The sequence below is a fragment of the Microtus oregoni genome, unplaced genomic scaffold (assembly GCF_018167655.1).
Source record: "Microtus oregoni isolate MIOR12 unplaced genomic scaffold, Mior012 000005F_ref0000423, whole genome shotgun sequence".
Lineage (NCBI taxonomy): Eukaryota > Metazoa > Chordata > Mammalia > Rodentia > Cricetidae > Microtus > Microtus oregoni.
In genome coordinates, this window is record NW_024543064.1 from 28,117,855 (window position 1) to 28,134,791 (window position 16,937).

The following is a 16,937-nucleotide window of genomic DNA, read 5'->3' on the forward strand; positions in this document are numbered from 1 at the left end:
TTACCCTGTTAATCCATTATTCAGACAGAGCCAGAATGATCTTTCTCATACTGACCCTCAGATGCCCCGTTTCAACATTTCCGAGGCCTGCTCATCAGTGGGGTGAGGTCTGTTTAAGTTGGCACCTGACTTTTGACCACCCTGGCTCTGCCTGCCATTTTAGTAGCTTGGCAGGCACTCCCTCCATAATGTGCTTCCCCGAAACCAGCCTTTCCCCAGCTATTTCCTATGTTTAGACTGCTCTGCTTCAACAACTGCTAACTGAACTTGTAGCAAGAGTTGGGAGAGCAGGAAGCCGAGGAGAAGCCAAGTGCGAAAGAAAGATGGGCAGTTCTCTGGTTGGTGAGAGAGAGAACAAAAAATGGACACCTACGACTGTTATAACCATGTACGGCAGGCGGGCATTCATCAGAGGTTGTTGAAAGTGTTGGGGTGCCAATATGGCTCGGGGGATGATGACTTGATTCCACTGAAAGGTGCTGGCCGTGAAGCCACCTGAGTCTTAAGTCCCGTCACCTGGTCCCCACATGGTAGAGAGACCTGACTCCCATAGTTGACCTCTGACCTCGACACTGTGCCACTGCAGGCAAATTTTTTAAAATCACAATGTAATAAATTATAATAAAAAGGTCAACTATGAACCAGGTGATGGTGGCACACTCCTTTAATCCCAACACTCTGGAGCAGAGGCAGGTGGATCTCTGAGTTCCAGGACAGCCAGAGCTGCACAGAGAAACCCTTTCTCGAAAAAGAAAAAGAGAGAGAGCCCATCCCAGCACTCAGGAGGCAGAGGCAGGTGGATCTCTGTGAGTTCGAGGCCAGGCTGGTCTACAAGAGCTAGGACAGGCTCCAAAGCCACAGAGAAACCCTGTCTCGAAAAATCAAAAAAAAAAAAAAAAAAAAAAACAACAACAACAACGTGCCGGGCGGTGGTGGCACACGCCTTTAATCCCAGCACTCGGGAGACAGAGGCAGGCCGATCTCTGTGAGTTCGAGACCAGCCTGGTCTACAAGAGCTAGTTCCAGGACAGGCTCCAAAACCACAGAGAAACCCTGTCTCGAAAAAACAAAACAAACAAAAAAAAACAAAAACAACAACAACAACAACAACAAAAACCAACTACAGTGCTGAGTGAGTGTGGCGGTTGGCTCACACCTGCCATCCTCCCTCTCCAAAGACTGAGGCAGGAGAATCAGCCTAGGCTATATAGTGAGAAAATGCACCTCCTCACCCAGTAAATGCCAACCACTGCCAGTATAAAGCATTAATCTCGATCTTCAGGTGACTGTCTTTGCGATTTTGGGCAGACGACTCAGGAGTGTGCATCTCTGAGAATCTGCAGTAAGGCCAGCCCAGGGATAGGGAGTATTTCTTGAGATACTACACTCTCACTTTCCCTCTTGGCAGCCTCCCCCGCCCCCGCCCCCGCCCTCCGCGTCTCCCCCTTCAGAGGCTGCGTAGTCACCAGGGCGCGTACCTGCCGCCACAGTCCTACCGCTGAGACAGCGGCCAGGGGCCAACCCCAGACTTAGGCGGCCAGCAGGAGAGTGCTCCACCCCATCGCCCCACTTCGGGGGACAGCCCCTAAGGCTCACTCCCGCCCCCGCCAGTGAATCATGAGAGGCGGGGCCATGACCCATTCATGCTGGGAATCGGATCCAGATGTTCCCCGGCGCGTGCAGCTGCATCCTTGCCTTTTTTGGCAAAAAAACGTGCGACCGCAAGCGGATTCTGAGCCGCCCCCACTAATCCTTGGGTAGAGGGGGAAGGGGCCTGAGGGTCTGGGCCCAACTGGGGATCAGAACTCCGTGCTTGTACGTCGGGTTGGGGCAGGGTTGTCGGGGATGGGGGAAGATGTGTACCAGACCTAGAAACCCACTGCCATCCGGCTCCGTTTGGCACTCCTCCCAATCTCTCCCTCCCTCCCAGAGGAAAAAGCCCTCCGCCAGCAGTGGGGAGACTGGCCAAACTAGAGAGGGACTAGCGTGGCTGCCAAAGGGGATCCTCTTCCTGGGGTGAGAATCCCCACCCCATGGCCCGCCCACTAGGAGGTTTATGAAAGCCTGACTCAGCCAAGAATCTTCCTTCACCCTCCCCACAAATACACGGGGGCCTGTGCTCTCTCACACTGTTTTATTGCAGAATCTGGAAGTGGGGCGAGCCAGCCCCTCCTGCCTGTCTGTGGGCAACATGGAGCCGAATTAAATGGTACTCATAGGCTGGACAGCGCCCTGTACCTTATGACCCTCTAGCCAGGGAGCTCCAAATCTGCTATCCAGACAGTTTCATTCAGCCCAGAGATAGGGGTGGAATGGGGATGAGGTCAAACTGGGGTGCAATCTATCTATGAGGACTTCTCAGGAAACCTATAAATCTATCTGAGAAGTCTAGATTTAAGGAGACCTATGTCCCAGAGTCCAGGTTTGGGGGGACTGGTGTATTTAGAGTCTTGATCTGGGAAAGAAACTAGATCTGGGAACCCCCTGCCCCCAAAAAAAGTAGAGGGGGAGGACTCATTTCTGGAGTCCAGACTTGGAGAGAGATCTTAAGTCATAGGTGTTCCACAAGAGCCCAGGTTTGGGGGCCTGGATTAGAAACTACCAGTTGGGTTTGATGGAATTAGGAGACCGAATCCTGAAGTCCCTCCCACCCCCCACCCCCACTGCACAGGGGCAGGTGGAGGCCCATTCTAAGGAGGGGCTGGATCCCAGAAGTGGTTCAGAAAAGAAGCCATAGTCTTGAACCCTTGGTTTGGGTAAGGGGAAGAGTCAGGAGCCTTGGCTCAGGGCCCGGCTTGGCTGCAGCCCTGGCACAGAACTTGATCTCCGTCTGGTACGAAGCCTTGGCCCACCAGGGAGGTAGAGCAGCGGGCACAAGAGAAGCAGCTGTGGTGCCAATGTCGGTCTTCGAAGGACACATACTTGCCTCCACCGAGTCCTGGAGGAAAGGTGCAAGTTAGCTTGGCAGATCCGGTGGCATTGCTGCCCCTCAGCCTCAGCCCGTGCCACTGCCATACTCTTACCTGCAGCCTCGCCACTGCTCCCACCTGTGATGGGGCGCTTGCAGCTGCTGCACTTGGGTGCAAAGAGTTCTCCAAAACAGGCCACACAGTAGGGATCATCATCCCGAGATGTGAACTGCTGTCCCGCAAGGGGTGTCTTGCACCCAGTACAGACCAGGCATTCTCGATGCCAGGGTTGATCTCGATATGTCACTCCACCCTGGGTCAGCGTCTGTGGGAGGCATCAGCCATCAGCAGGGGAATCAGTATTCCCACCCACAATGGGTCTTCCCCTGAATTCACAGGCCCAGCCCCCACCTTGCTGCAGCGGGCACACCGAGGAGCAAACTTGTTCTCATAGCAAGGCACGCAGTAGTGAGCGCCCTTGTCGGGCACGAAGGAGCGGGAGCCTAGAGGCTGCTCACACCCGCTGCACAGGAAACAATGCTCATGCCATGTCTGGCCGCCATACTCCAGCTTCCGGGACCCTGTGAGAAACAGGAATCCCATTTAGAGTCTTTGTCCCAAGTTCCTGAGGGTCACTCTGTCAACTTGACTCCCCAAGCTGTCCCCACTGCTTCTATAACCTAGTAGGATTATATCCCTGCACACGAAATAAGACTCTCACCATATATGTTTCATATGCCAACCTCTTGTACCAAACTGGACATGATGGTTCAGCACATGCTAAGCACATATATTAAACCTTCCAAGCCGGGCGGTGGTGGCGCACGCCTTTAATCCCAGCACTTGGGAGGCAGAGGCAGGCGGATCTCTGTGAGTTCGAGACCAGCCTGGACTACAAGAGCTAGTTCCAGGACAGGCTCCAAAACCACAGAGAAACCCTGTCTCGAAAAACCAAAAAAAAAAAAAAAACCTTCCATGCCTCACATAGCACTCTATCTAAAGACACATCAAGTATGTGTAAAATTCATGTTGTCCCTGTATACGCTAAATAAATCATTATATATCAGAAATACCAGCGGTTTTTGTTGTTGTTGTTGTTTGTTATTGTTTTTTTGAGACAGGTTTTCACTGTGTAATAGCCTTGGCTGTCCTGGAACTAGCTCTGTAGGTCAGACTGACCTCAGACTCACAGAGATCCACCTGCCTCTGCCTCCCAAGTGCTGAGATTAAAGGTGTGCACCACTACTACCTGTCCAGAAATACCAGTTTAACACTCAGGCAAGATCCCATTAACCAGGCAACTTACACAAAACCTAATGCCCCAGGAATAACAGGTTCACTACATGCTAAGCCTTTGTATGTTCTAGGTATATCATTCTCCATGCATGCTAAGTCCTCGCATACCTAATAGGCATGCAGGACACCATACCTTTAAGCCTACAATCCGATCTCTGCACATAAAGCTCCAATGCAGCAGCCCTGAGAATCTCAGTATATCCTTAGTCCTCGCATGGACCAAACATGCAGGTCTTCCCATAAGCTAAGGCCTGTGTGTGTATCGAGTATGTGAGCTGCCACGCACATGGTAAGTCCTTAGGTGTTCACTAGGTCTACTGGTCTAATACACACAAAGCCTCCAGCTTGTCAGTTTGGGTACCTGCCAAGCTTTTGTGTGTAGAGCTAGGTGCCCCAATCCGTGCACATTAGGCTCCCAAGAGCATACGTGTACAACAGATCCATACACGTTCCAGTAACAGGTAGTGTGTCTGGAGCTCTACCTACGCCAAATCTCATGCACCTATGAGACGGGCAGACCCAAAGACCCTACCCAAACGGGAGTTCCCAAAGCCAGGGTGAGGCCCTGGGACATACCAGGCATGACGGTCTCCCCACAGGCCGAGCACTGTGAGGAGAAAGCTGTGCAGTAGCAGTCATTACAGAGAAGCTCATTGTCCTGGCAGGTAAAGGGCTCATCAGCGAGGGAGCGCTGGCAGCGGCAGCACCGGAAGCAGCCCTCGTGGAAGTGGCGATCCTCGTAGAACAGTTCCTTTGGGAGAAAAAGCAGGGCACTACTAGCACCTGGGCTTGGTGGATTTATCCTTGGCCCCTCCCACCAGTCTGCACTTACTCTCACCCCTGTCTGCTCGGGTCCTTACCCTTGAGTCGTGCCCGATGAGCTGCTGGCACTCGGCACAGGTGTTGGCGAAGGTGTTATCATAGCAGGGAACACAGTAGGGCCCGCTGTCTGTCTGGATGTATTTGCGGCCGTACAAGGACTCACTGCACTTCGCACAGTCAAACGCCTCGCTCATGGTGGTGAGGCTCAGTAAGCCCTGTTAGGAACGCAAGGTGGGGCAGAGTTCACCTAGAAGGGCTCTAACACAGCCCTGGACAAGGGCTCTTTGCATTCAAAAAGGACAAGAGGCATAGAAGATGCCAGATCAAAGCAGGTGGGGATGGGGGAGGCGGCTCTGGGAACCCAAGAGTCCCGGGTTCAGGACATGCTTGTATCTTGGGTGTTTATTTCTATATTTAACTGTGAGGATAGGAAGGGGTCAGGAAAAAAATCAGGAAGCAGAAGTTGTTTTCTTATCTAGGCCCTGGCTGATCTGGGGGGAGGGGGCTCTTCCTGGGTCAGTGACTCATTTCCTGCCCCAGCCTGAGGTTTGCTTCCACAATCCGTACTGTCCCTAGGGTGCCAAAGGCCAGGACAGGGGGACACCAACCTCAATGTATATAGACAGGACTCTCACCTCCTGACTCCCAGGATGAGACATTTATCTAGGGTTCCGATCTGGGGAGCTAAGTGTGGAATAGGCTATTCTGTGCCCCACCCCCTGCAACTCCCCACCAATGCAGGAAATAATGGAATGCTGGAGAGAAGCTTGACTGATGAATGGCGGAGGGGGGTGTGAGAAGCTGGGCCTCTCCTCCCGTGGTGGAGATTCAGCCAAGCCAGCACTTGGGAAGCTCAGCTTAGGTTCAGGCAGGAAGGAAACCCTGCAAGCTGGACACAGCCAGACTTCCCCAGCTGGCCCTCGGCCTCCTCCCCTACCACCTCTGCTGTCTCTGGTCACACCAGCCCGGCAACATCTGCCGCAGCTGGTGGCAGCGCAGAGGGCCAGATGTCAGCTTTTTGCCAGCCAGAGGGAGAAAAAAGAGGAAAACCGACAGGCCTGGGGAAGGCAGAAGGAAAGTGGAGAGAGGGCAGTGTGTCCCCTGCCACCTCCTACCAGGTGTCTCAGCCGGTAGCTCTGCAAAGGCCCAGGGTCATAATATGTCCTCCCCCCCACCCCTCCCGGATCTGGACAGACAGTCCCTGCTGTCTGATTCCCCAGGGCTTAAGGCCAAAGAAGAGAAAGGTGAGAACACAGGAGCCCCTGCAAGCCCCATTCAGGTCTCTTCCTGATGGGGAGTCAGAGAAGGGGAGCCCAGCAAGACGCTGCTGCAGACACCCAGCCCCCCACCAAACCTCAGACACTTTCCATTTTCTCAGGAACAAAGCGTGTTTGCGGGATGAGGTCACCCACACAGCTGCCTCTGGAACAGGAGCAAGAAGAATGGGGGGGCAAGGAAGTGGGGTTCCCAGTCTCTTCTGCTGGCCAATGCCAGTCTTGGGGCCCCAGAGTCAGAGTCTCCCAGCTCCACCCTCCTCCACTATAAAGTGAGCTCTCAAAGAGCTGGGGAGTGAAGAAGATCCCTAAGGACCCACAGGAAGGGGATGGTGTCTGTCACTGTTGCAAAGGGGGCTGGGGCAAGTTAGAGGGGTGCCAAGGAACCTACCAATCCCCTTCTCCATAGCTGTACTGGCTTAAGATGAAGGAGAAGCCTTACTCAGGAAGTACGGCGGCGGGAAATTCTCACAGAGCACCTTGGTCTGCCTTAAGAATTCAGACTTCAGGCAGAAACAGATGTCTCAAACCTAGAGGGTTTGCCTCTTTGCAGCTTATGAGTTCGAACTTCCCTTCCACCCGAGTGGGAGACACTGGATTCACACTCAAAGCAGGACACAAGGTCACCAAAGCTGAAGTCTTTAGAGTGGAGAGTCCCCAGGGCAGCAGTTATGAGGGTGGAGAGAGCCCCCTCCTTCCCACGCCCCTCCCTGTCATTCAGATCCTGGTTTCCTCTGGCCCAGCTTCTGAGGAATGCCTGGGCTGCTAGCCACTGGACAACAGACGGCCATACAGGTGGCCTGTGGCCATGTGTTCACTGGGGGAGTGCCCTAGGTCCTTTCCTTCCTTCCGGGTCTGGCCAGCAGCAGCAGCAGCAGCAGCCACAGCCGCTGCCACAGCTACCTTCCCAGGCCCAGGCTAGCCTTGAATCCACCCCCTCAGAGCCAGTAAGAGCCAGTCAGCATGCTGAAATGAGGCATCCTAAATAGGGTATGGGCGTGCCTTCTGCTTCCTTCCGAGAATCCCCCAATTCTTTAACCTATGTTTCTAATAAGGACAGAGTGAAGGACACCACCAAGGCCTACCTGTCTCTCCCTATCCTGGTTCCTCTTCCTCCCCAATCCCTCCCCATTCCCTCACAAGGGTATGGCAGGGAGTCAGTCCTGTATTCCTTTCCGGTTGGTAGCAGGCGGGGTTCAGAGGAGACAGTGGATCTTCTAGATGACCCTCATCTGCTATCCCCACTAACACACAGCTCTCTATACAAAACAGACACACACACACACACACACACACACACACACCAGTGAGCTTCCTGGAGCTGAATGACAGGACTCCTTCCTGTATGGTGTTCAGCATATAGCAGTTTGTTTGAGTCATGGAATATAAACCTGACTTGGGATCCTGTGACCTTGGGATCTTTTCACGTCCTGAGACGGTTAGTCCATCTAGTTAAATGAGATACTGTTACCTCTGCCTCCTAGGACTGCTGTTAGGCTCAAATGTGATAATCCCTGTAAAGCATCTGGCGGATAGCAAGCCCCAGGTAAATGGTAGCCAGTGTATTCTTTACTCCAAGCTCCTCACTCCTACCAGAGCCAGACAGTGGGTCTCAGGAAGACCTAAGGCAGGGCTGGCCTGGGATGTGACTTAGAGAGTCTCAGTGAAGGCTGAGCCTAGGATCTAGCTGAGGGCACCACTGGGGTCAACACCGGACACCAGGGAGAGAAACCCTAACGATCTTACAGATGGGCAGTTCACCGGGGTACACACTTGCATGGCACCTTGTCATTCACGAAATATATATACCACCACCACTGCATCGCATCTCACAAAAGGCAAGCAGGACAGAGTCTATCTTCTCTTGAGAGTTCAGCACAAGACACCAAGGGCAGGCAAGGGGCATGGGCAGGAACTGGAGCAGAAGTGTCCTATACCCCACTGAGTGACTCTGCCTAGAAAAGCTTTGGTAGTAATGGAGGGGACAGTCAGCCTTAAGGGTGATGGTGGGCGATGGGGGGGCACGACATGGAGGGACAGGAGATACTAGAGCTGGCTCTCATTCCCAGCTGCCAACCCTGCCATTGGAAGACACCCAGACGTCTTTCCAATCACCCATGCCAACTGCTCAACCCTTGTGTACACCCCCATCCCAGGTTTAGGATGACCCTGGCCAGGCCCTGCAGCTGTGAGTCAGAATCAGATCAGACCCCTCCCCCTTGACAGGAGACTTATGGGGAAAAACTAATCCCCCCCAACCAGGCACCAACCCCAAACTCTCTCCCGCCCCTCTTCCCCACAGGGCCTGGAAGTCAAAGCAGTTTAGGGAAAAGGGGGGTAGGGAGCAGATCCCAGCAGCTGCTCTGAGGGCAGGAGAGGAACGTTTCATTCAACCCCCCCCCCCCCCCCCGAGTCCCCCAGGGCTGAAGCAGAGCGTCCAAGATTTGAGTTTAAAAATAAATTGGCGCTGTCTTAGCGGCTGTGTGTACGTGGGGGCTCTTTCTTGAGTGGAGCTTTACAGCCTCAGGTCCTCTGCCTCCTGGGGGATGGGTTGGCTGGGAGACAACTTCCCTCCAGCTTTGCCACTACCTTTTCAGGCCTGGGGCAGCTGTCAGAGAGTGTACCTAGGAGTCTCTCTCTTCCGCGAACTCTAGCCCACTCCGCACTTCTCAGCACTCTCGGGCTGCTGTCTTTGTGTTTGGGTAGGGGTGTCTCTGTATCTCTGGAGCAGTGTCCCACTGGGACCCCACACTCTGGGGATATCTATCCCTCTGCAGCCAAGTCTTGGTCCCTCAGCGTCTCAAACTCTGAAGTCTCTTTAGGCCTCAGGGAGGCACTAGTCTAACAAGCTTCTACCGCAGGGCCCTCTCCAAGGCCCTGGGAAGGGCGCTAGCAATGATTTCCCCGGGGGTCATACATCTGCTTCTTAAAAATGTTTCACAGCACCCGGGTCCCCGCAGTGCCTCGAGAACTTTGTCCGTCCATCTCTGCACTAATTTGAATGGCTCCTGGAGCCTCCTGGGGCGCGCGTCCTCGTCTGTTCTACCAGGCTTCCTAAGAGCCTCAGTTTCTCTAAGCCTGATCTCTCTTCTAGTTCAAACTTGGTCCCCTCCCCCAGCAACTCCGGCGGTCCCCTCCCGGCCCGGAGGCGCCGAGTGGTGAGGTCCGTGCTGGCTCGCTTGGTCCCGAGCTCGGGGTGCTTGGGGTGTCCCAGCGAGGGACAGTGGTGGGGCCCCCCACCCCCGGCAGCGACCCCGGCCAGAACGCAGCGCGAGCACTAGGGCAAGAAGACGGGGCGGGGGACGCTCACCTCGAAGCGGGCGCGGGAGCCGGGCGGGCGTGGGTGGGGCCGAGAGCCGATCACCCCGCGGCTCCTACCTGCGGACCGGGCCGGGCGGACAGAGAGAGCCGCGGAGAGGTAGCCAGCAACTACAGACTGTGTGGGCGAGTGGGCGCGCGGCCCTAAGCCTCCGAGGAAGTGCGCTGGCCCGCCCCGCCCGGACCCCGCCCCCGGGCCCCCAACCCGCCCGCGGGGGCCAGACCCCGCCCCCCTCCTGCCTGCCGCGAGCCCGGCCCAGCCGAACCTGGCGCTCCGACCTTCTCGGCCCCGCCTTTCCCGCCCCCTGCAGCCTGGCCCGCCCTTCTATGCCCCTCAGACCCAAGGGAACTGTTGGAAGCGATCGCAAGCCTGGGGTGCAGGGCTCCCAGGACCAGGGTCCATTTGGGGACCAAACCCCCTCATCATCTCCTCCTAGCTCATCCCCAATGTTAAACTAAACCTTAGCTTGTGAAGGAGGCCTTAATCCAGAATGAGGGAGGGGGTGTTTTTGCTTCTGCTGGCTTAGCCTTACCAGTGAAGATCAAGGCATTTTCTAGAAACTTGGGCTAAAGAGAGAGAGCCTTTATCCTCTTCAATTTCAAAAGGCTTTATTCTACAACTGTGTGGCAACCTCCCCAACCTCAGATGTGTCCTGGCACTGAGGTTTCTGCAGTGCCCCAGGAATAGTTTTGACCTTCCGGGCTCAGGGGACCCTAATCCTCGGGCCCATAAGTTTTGGGTTTCTTGGGAGGGGTGTGAAGACTTGAGAGAGGTTGTGTGGTTGCAGGCAGGGGTGATGAAGGAGAAGGGAGGGGACTTCTGCAGTTTCTGACCCTCCAACTTCTACCCTGTGCCAGGAAGGGAGGGCTAGAGCCTGCCAGGGACACAGGCCCATCCAGGGCCTTGAGGCCACCCCCCCTGGGATCCTCAGGCTTGTCACTAGGAATAAATAGCCTCGATCTGAAGGGCGGGGATGGGGGTGGCGGTGGGGAGACTCTGTTGTGCTGTTTGCAAAACAAGAGACAACAAACTAACGCTGGAAATAACCTTTGTATCCATGGTGATTGAGATGCCCAGAGAGGCCGCTCTGATCCAAGGCTGCATCCAACCAGGTTTGTATTGCAGACATTAAGACCCCACCGAGGCTGGTGAGGACCTTCCCCTTCGATAGCCCGTGTCAGGTTCCTGGGTCCTAAGAAAGCCTCTGGGCCAGGTTTCCTTTCAAAATTAAATGATGGATTATTGTGTTGTTGATTCTTAAATTGCAAGAGCATTGAGGGCAGAGGTTGGGTCATTTTTGTTGACTACTGCATTCCCACTACTCCTGCGCTGGGCAGGCAATAAATAACGGTTGAGTGAGTGACCCACAGGGCTTCAGTTTGGATGCCCGCCCCCTCCGCCGCTCCCTTCCAGGCACCAGCGATCAGGAGTCCAGTGGGTGAATAGACAGTCTCAGGGTGGGCCCGTCCTCTGGAGGGATGCAGCAACTATTCCTGGTTGGAGTAAATAGCAAGAGGGGTCTGTCTGAGATGCGGTGATGGCAATAATGGCTAGAGCTATCCGAAAAGAGGGAACCTCAATTGGAAGAAGCCTCTATAACCACAGGCTGTCCGAGAGCCTGAGGGCATTTTCTTTCTTTCTATTTTCTTCTTCTTTTTTAAAATTTTTTTCTTTTCTTTTCTTTTTGGTTTTTCGAGACAAGGTTTCTCTGTGTAGCTCTGGCTGTCCTGGAACTGGTTTTGTAAACCAGGCTGGCCTCCTCACAGAGATCACCCTGCCTCTGCCTCTGGGATTAAACGCCTGTGCCACAGTGCTAGCTTGGGCATTTTCTTATTGATTGATGGGGGAGGACCCAGTCCATTGTGGGCGGTGCTATCCCTGGGCTGGTGGTCTATAAGAAAGCAGGCTAGCTCGGCGATGGTGGGCACATGCCTTTAATCCCAGCACTTGGGAGGCAGAGGTAGGCAGATCTCTGTGAGTTCGAGGCCAGTCTGGTCTGGTCTATAGAACTAGTTCCAGGACAGCTAGAGCTGTTACACAGAGAAACCTTGTCTTGAAAAAACCAAAAGAAAACAAACAAAACAAAAAACAAACAAACAAAACAAAGGAAGAAGGCTGGGCGGTGGTGGCGCACGCCTTTAATCCCAGCACTCGGGAGGCAGAGGCAGGCGGATCTCTGTGAGTTTGAGGCCAGCCTGGTCTACCAGAGCTAGTTCCAGGACAGGAACCAAAAGCTATGTAGAAACCCTGTCTCAAAAATAAAAAAAAAAATAAAAAATAAAAAAAAAAAGAAGAAAAGAAACAGGTTGAGCAAGTAAGAAGCATACTTTTCTTTTATGGCCTCTGGTGCGTCAGATCCTGCCTCCAGGTTCCTGCCTTGCTTGAATTCCTGTCCTGACTTCCTTCAGTGATGGACTAAGATGGAAGTGTAAGTCAAATAAACCCTTTCCTCCTCAACTTGCTTCTGGTCATGGTGTTTCCTCACAGCAATAGAATCTCTGATTAGGACAGGAGCCCTCAGGAAGGGGAGAGTTATGAGCAAGCAGGGAAGGTGCTTCATCTAGAGTCTTCCTTCTCTCCCTGTGGCTGGGAGCACTACTGAAGGGCTTTCCCAAGAGCCAGGACTCCGTAAGCTCCCACTTCACAGTGTTCCCTAAATCCTTTACATACATGAATGCACGTAATTAGCCAGGTGGTGGTGGCACACGCCTTTAATCCCAGCACTAGGGAGGCAGAGGCAGAGGCAGGTGGATCTCTGTGAGCTCGAGGCCAGCCTGGTCTACAAGAGCTAGTTCCAGGACAGCCTCCAAAACCACAGAGAAACCCTGTCTCGAAAAACCAAAAAAAAAAAAAAAAAAAAAGAATGCACGTAATTATCGAATAAACACGCACACACACATATATACATATTTATATACTTGCATATAGTATATATATGTGTGTATGTGTGTGGTATGTGTATGTATTCGCCTGAGTGGGCTCACATGTGTGTGCTAGTGCTAGTGTACCTGTGTGCTTGTGTGAAGGTCAGAGGTCAACCCTCTGGAGTCAGTTCTCTTTAAGGTGGCTTTGGTGGCTAAGACTGCTTGGGATTATTTTCTAATACCATGGACAAAAGCAAACTAGGGAGGAAAGGGTTATTTTATCTTGCAACTCCACATTACAGCATTGATCAGGGAACCTGGGGTAGGAGCTCAAGCAGGGCAGGAAACTGGAGGTGGAAGCTGAAGCAGAAACCATGGAGGAATGTGCTGTGTGCTGGCCTGTTTCTCATGACTTGCACAGCCAGGTTTCTTAGAGCACCAGGACCACCAGCCCAGGGATGGTACTGCCCACAGTGAGCTGGGCCCTTCCATGTCAATCAGCCAGTGCACTGCTCTTCCAGAGGACCAGAGCTGAGTTCCCAGGGTCTATGTGTGGTGCCTCACAGTGGCCCGTAACTCCAGGGAATCTGACGCCCTTTTCTGGCCTCCTCAGACACCAGGATGGGTGACATTCACTCCCACAAACACAAACATATACATATAAATAAAAATAAATAGCTGGGCGATAGTGATGCGGGCACGCCTTTAATCCCAGTACTCGAGGCAGAGGCAGTTGGAGCTCTGTGATTTTGAGTCCAGCCAGGAATACAGAGCATGTTCCAGGACAGTCAGGGATGTTATATAGTGAAACTCTGTCTCAAAAAAAAAAAAAGAAGAAGAATTAAAATAAATTGTAAAAAATTGGAATGAGCCGGGTGGTGGTGGTGGCGCACACCTTTAATCCCAGCACTCAGTAGGCAGAGACAAGAGGATCTCTGTGAGTGAGAGGCCAGCTTGGTCTACAGAGTGAGTTACTGGACAGGCTCCAAAGCTACAGAGAAACCCTGTCTCAAAAAAAAAATTGGGGGCCGGGCGATGGTGGCGCACGCCTTTAATCCCAGCACTCGGGAGGCAGAGGTAGGCGGATCTCTGTGAGTTCGAGACCAGCCTGGTCTACAGAGCTAGTTCCAGGACAGGCTCCAAAGCCACAGAGAAACCCTGTCTCGAAAAACCAAAAAAAAAAAAAAAATTGGGGTATATATGTGTGTATATACATGTACATGCATGTAGAACATAAGGGACAACTTGTGGGAAGAAGTTCTTCTTGCCATGCGGTTCCTGGGAATAGTCAGGCTTGGTGGCAAGTGCTTTTGCCCACTGAGCCATCTTGCTGGCCTTGCAGTTCATCAGATTCTGCCAGCATAGGTTTAGGGGATTGAACTCAAGTCTTCAGGATCACAGTAAGTGCTTTTATCCATTGAGCTGTCTCAACAGTCCTAAATATATGTTTTTCGTCCTCTTTTCAAAGGTGAGAAAGTGGTTTTCACTGTGCCGACAGCACAGATACTAAAATTGAAAGGATACAAAGATTAGCATGTGGGATGACATGTAAATTCATAAAGTATTATGTATTTTTAAATACAATTTTGTTGTATAATTATTTGTTCCATTAAAATCCATTAACCTGCAGCAGCAAAAACAAAACAAAAATAGGAAAATGGAGGTTGGGCCTGTGGTGGTGCACACTTTTAATCTTAGCACTCAAGAAGCATAGGCAGGCCGGGCGGTGGTGGCGCACGCCTTTAATCCCAGCACTCGGGAGGCAGAGGCAGGCGGATCTCTGTGAGTTCGAGACCAGCCTGGTCTACAAGAGCTAGTTCCAGTACAGGCTCCAAAACCACAGAGAAACCCTGTTTCGAAAAACCAAAAAAAAAAAAAAAAAAAAAAAAAGAAGCATAGGCAGGCAGATCTCTGTGAATTTGAGACCAGTCTGGTCTATACAGCCAGCCAGAGCTACATAGTGAGACTCTGTGGGGAAAGAGGAGTGGGGGACAGGGAGAGAGATGGAAAGGGGAGCACGGATACAGTAAGTAACTGCCAAGAATGACAAAATCAAGAATCGAAACCCAGATTGTCAAATGTCAAAGATTCTCATGCCAGAAATGATCCTAACCATTACCTGTGTAGTCAGTGAACCTCTGAAAGGCAGGCAGTTTCTTCCTCGAGGATACCATTGTTGGGTCCTGACGGAACCACGGAATAAGTTTATTCTTCAGTAGGTAGGGAGCCCTCCCCTCTTCCCCCTTCACGGTCAAGTGTTAAGATTCTACTGTTAGGCCTTGAAGTCTAAAGGTCAGAGAGACTTAGGAGACTTTTGGTTCTGGCTAGTCTGGGGAAGGGAGAATACCTAGGACAGGGGGCTGTGTCCTTTCTCCTCTCCATTTCTAGTGGGCTCACATTTCCCTGCTCACTTTCTTTCCATTGGCCCAGGAAGATGTGCCCCAGGGAGTTCAGGGATCAGCCTCATGGACTCTCTGTCCCTGTTACCCATCTGTCCTCTCCCCCTGCTTGGGAAACAGGTGCATCTGAGCCAGAGCTGGAAGCAGAGTGCTTGGCCACCCGCTTAGGTTAAGTGGGTTATTTGTTCCTTCCCCACCCAGGCAGTTCCCGCACACACTTCCCTAGCTCAAGCTCACAGAACCCCATCTTGTCTTCTTGCCTTGCGAGAGCTTTCAAAGGAAGGCTCAGCGTCACTTCTGCCAAGCTGCTCATGGCTTCCTCTGGATGCTGAATCACTCTGGTGCCTGCAACCACAAGACCTCCTTCCTCCCAATGAGAAACACCCTTTTCCCTGGGTATATTGCTCACTCTTAACACCGCAATGCCCAGAGCAGGCCTCAAGCCTGACAAACACTCTCTTTCAAATCCCATAGAAACACTGTGCTCTCCTGCCCACAGGGCTGTCACAGAGGCTAAAATGAGAGATATTGACAGAGCACAGGAAGGGAAGCAGAGAGAACACGGTTAAATGCTGTGTGTAGGTACCATGTGTATGGTATGTTTAAAAAAAAAAACCATGCTAACTAGTTATTGCTCTCACTTTACAAAAATGTTGATGATGGGCTCTAAATGCCAAAATAAAAGGTGGTAGTTGTGCGATGTCAATCTAAGGCTAACTCTAGAGTCTCCCACCTCCAAGGTACAGCGACAGCTTCCCCAGATGCTTCTGGGTAAGTCAGGAGTGGATACAGCAGCCATCTGGTCATTCCATCAGATAGCTAAGCTTCCTGAGATAAGGCTGGAAAGGTGGTCCCAGACTAGATGATGAAGTAACTTCTTTTTTCAAGGATGGCAAACAAAATGGAATTTTCCTAAAGCGTGTGGACCTAACTGAGAAAAGATGAAATTGTATAGAAGCAGGAAAAAATCTTCATAGTGTGATCTTTTTCATACCCATTTGTCCCCTGGACTCTCTGAAGAGGGTTTCTGTGGCCTTCTTCAACTGGAGAGGTGACCAGTGTCATGTAAAATGGAGGCAATTAAAGAACCTGCCGAAGTAAGCCGGGCGATGGTGGCGCACGCCTTTAATCCCAGCACTCGGGAGGCAGAGGCAGGCGGATCTCTGTGAGTTCGAGACCAGCCTGGTCTACAAGAGCTGGTTCCAGGACAGGCTCCAAAACCACAGAGAAACCCTGTCTCGAAAAACCAAAAAAAAAAAAAAAAAAAAAAAAAAAAAAAAGAACCTGCCGAAGCCTGTGTAGTGGTGCAAGCTTTTAATCCCAGCACTTAGCAGGTGGTTAGCCTGGTTTACGTAGTGAGTTCTGGGACAGCCAGGGCTACATAGTGAGATCTTGTCTCAGAAAAATCAAAAACAAACAAAAAAAAACAGTCCGTTGAGGGCTGGAGAGAGTGGTTAAGAGCATTGCCTGCTCTTCCAAAGGTCCTGAGTTCAATTCCCAGCAACCACATGGTGGCTCACAACCATCTGTAATGAGGTCTGGTGCCCTCTTCTGGCCTGCAGACATACACACAGACAGAATATTGTATACATAATAAATAAATAAATATTAAAAAAAAGAGTCCGTTGAAGATTAGCTTCCTGTACTGGAAAAGAATCCAAATGCCAACAGATTAAAAAAAAAAAAGAAAAGAAAATAAGAATGAGAAAGAGAGAGAGAAAGAGAGAGAGAGAGAGAGAGAGGGCAAGCAATCTCAGATGCCGCTGTAATGCCTTGCTGGGTCCAGCTCTCTCTGGTACTACTTAGAGGCAGCTTTCATGATGATAAAAATAACGCCGATAGCTGGGCGTGCTGGTGCACACTTGCAATCCAAGTACTCTGCAGATGCAAGAGAATCACAGTGAGTCTGAGACTGGCTGGGTCTAGCGAGTTTCAGGGCAGCCAGGCTTACATAGCTAGGTCCTGCCTCAAAACACCAAACCAGATGAGACTAAACCAAATCCGATAAAACCAGAAAACAGAGACAGAACAATTTTATTGTGAACCTGCTAGCA

General features: G+C 51.9%; 1 protein-coding gene across 1 annotated transcript; it reads right to left on the bottom strand.

The window, feature by feature from the left end:
* Positions 1 to 2,127: 2,127 nt before the first annotated feature.
* Positions 2,128 to 9,792, bottom strand: Fhl3 (four and a half LIM domains 3). The gene is made up of 6 exons (XM_041652548.1): positions 9,612 to 9,792; positions 5,066 to 5,242; positions 4,782 to 4,956; positions 3,321 to 3,490; positions 3,024 to 3,234; positions 2,128 to 2,938 (listed from the first exon to the last, which is right to left on the bottom strand). The coding sequence occupies exons 2-6, from the start codon at positions 5,219 to 5,221 to the stop codon at positions 2,784 to 2,786; spliced, it is 867 nt and encodes a 288-aa protein (XP_041508482.1). The 5' UTR covers positions 5,222 to 5,242; positions 9,612 to 9,792; the 3' UTR covers positions 2,128 to 2,783.
* Positions 9,793 to 16,937: the final 7,145 nt, after the last annotated feature.

Coding starts and splice junctions, on each gene's coding strand:
- Fhl3 (XM_041652548.1), bottom strand. CDS start 5,221: ATGAGCGAGGCGTTTGACTGTGCGAAGTGCAGTGAGTCCTTGTACGGC. Junction 3,235..3,320: donor GGTGTGCCCGCTGCAGCAAG/GTGGGGGCTGGG, acceptor TGCCTCCCACAG/ACGCTGACCCAGGGTGGAGT. Junction 2,939..3,023: donor GAGCAGTGGCGAGGCTGCAG/GTAAGAGTATGG, acceptor CCTTTCCTCCAG/GACTCGGTGGAGGCAAGTAT.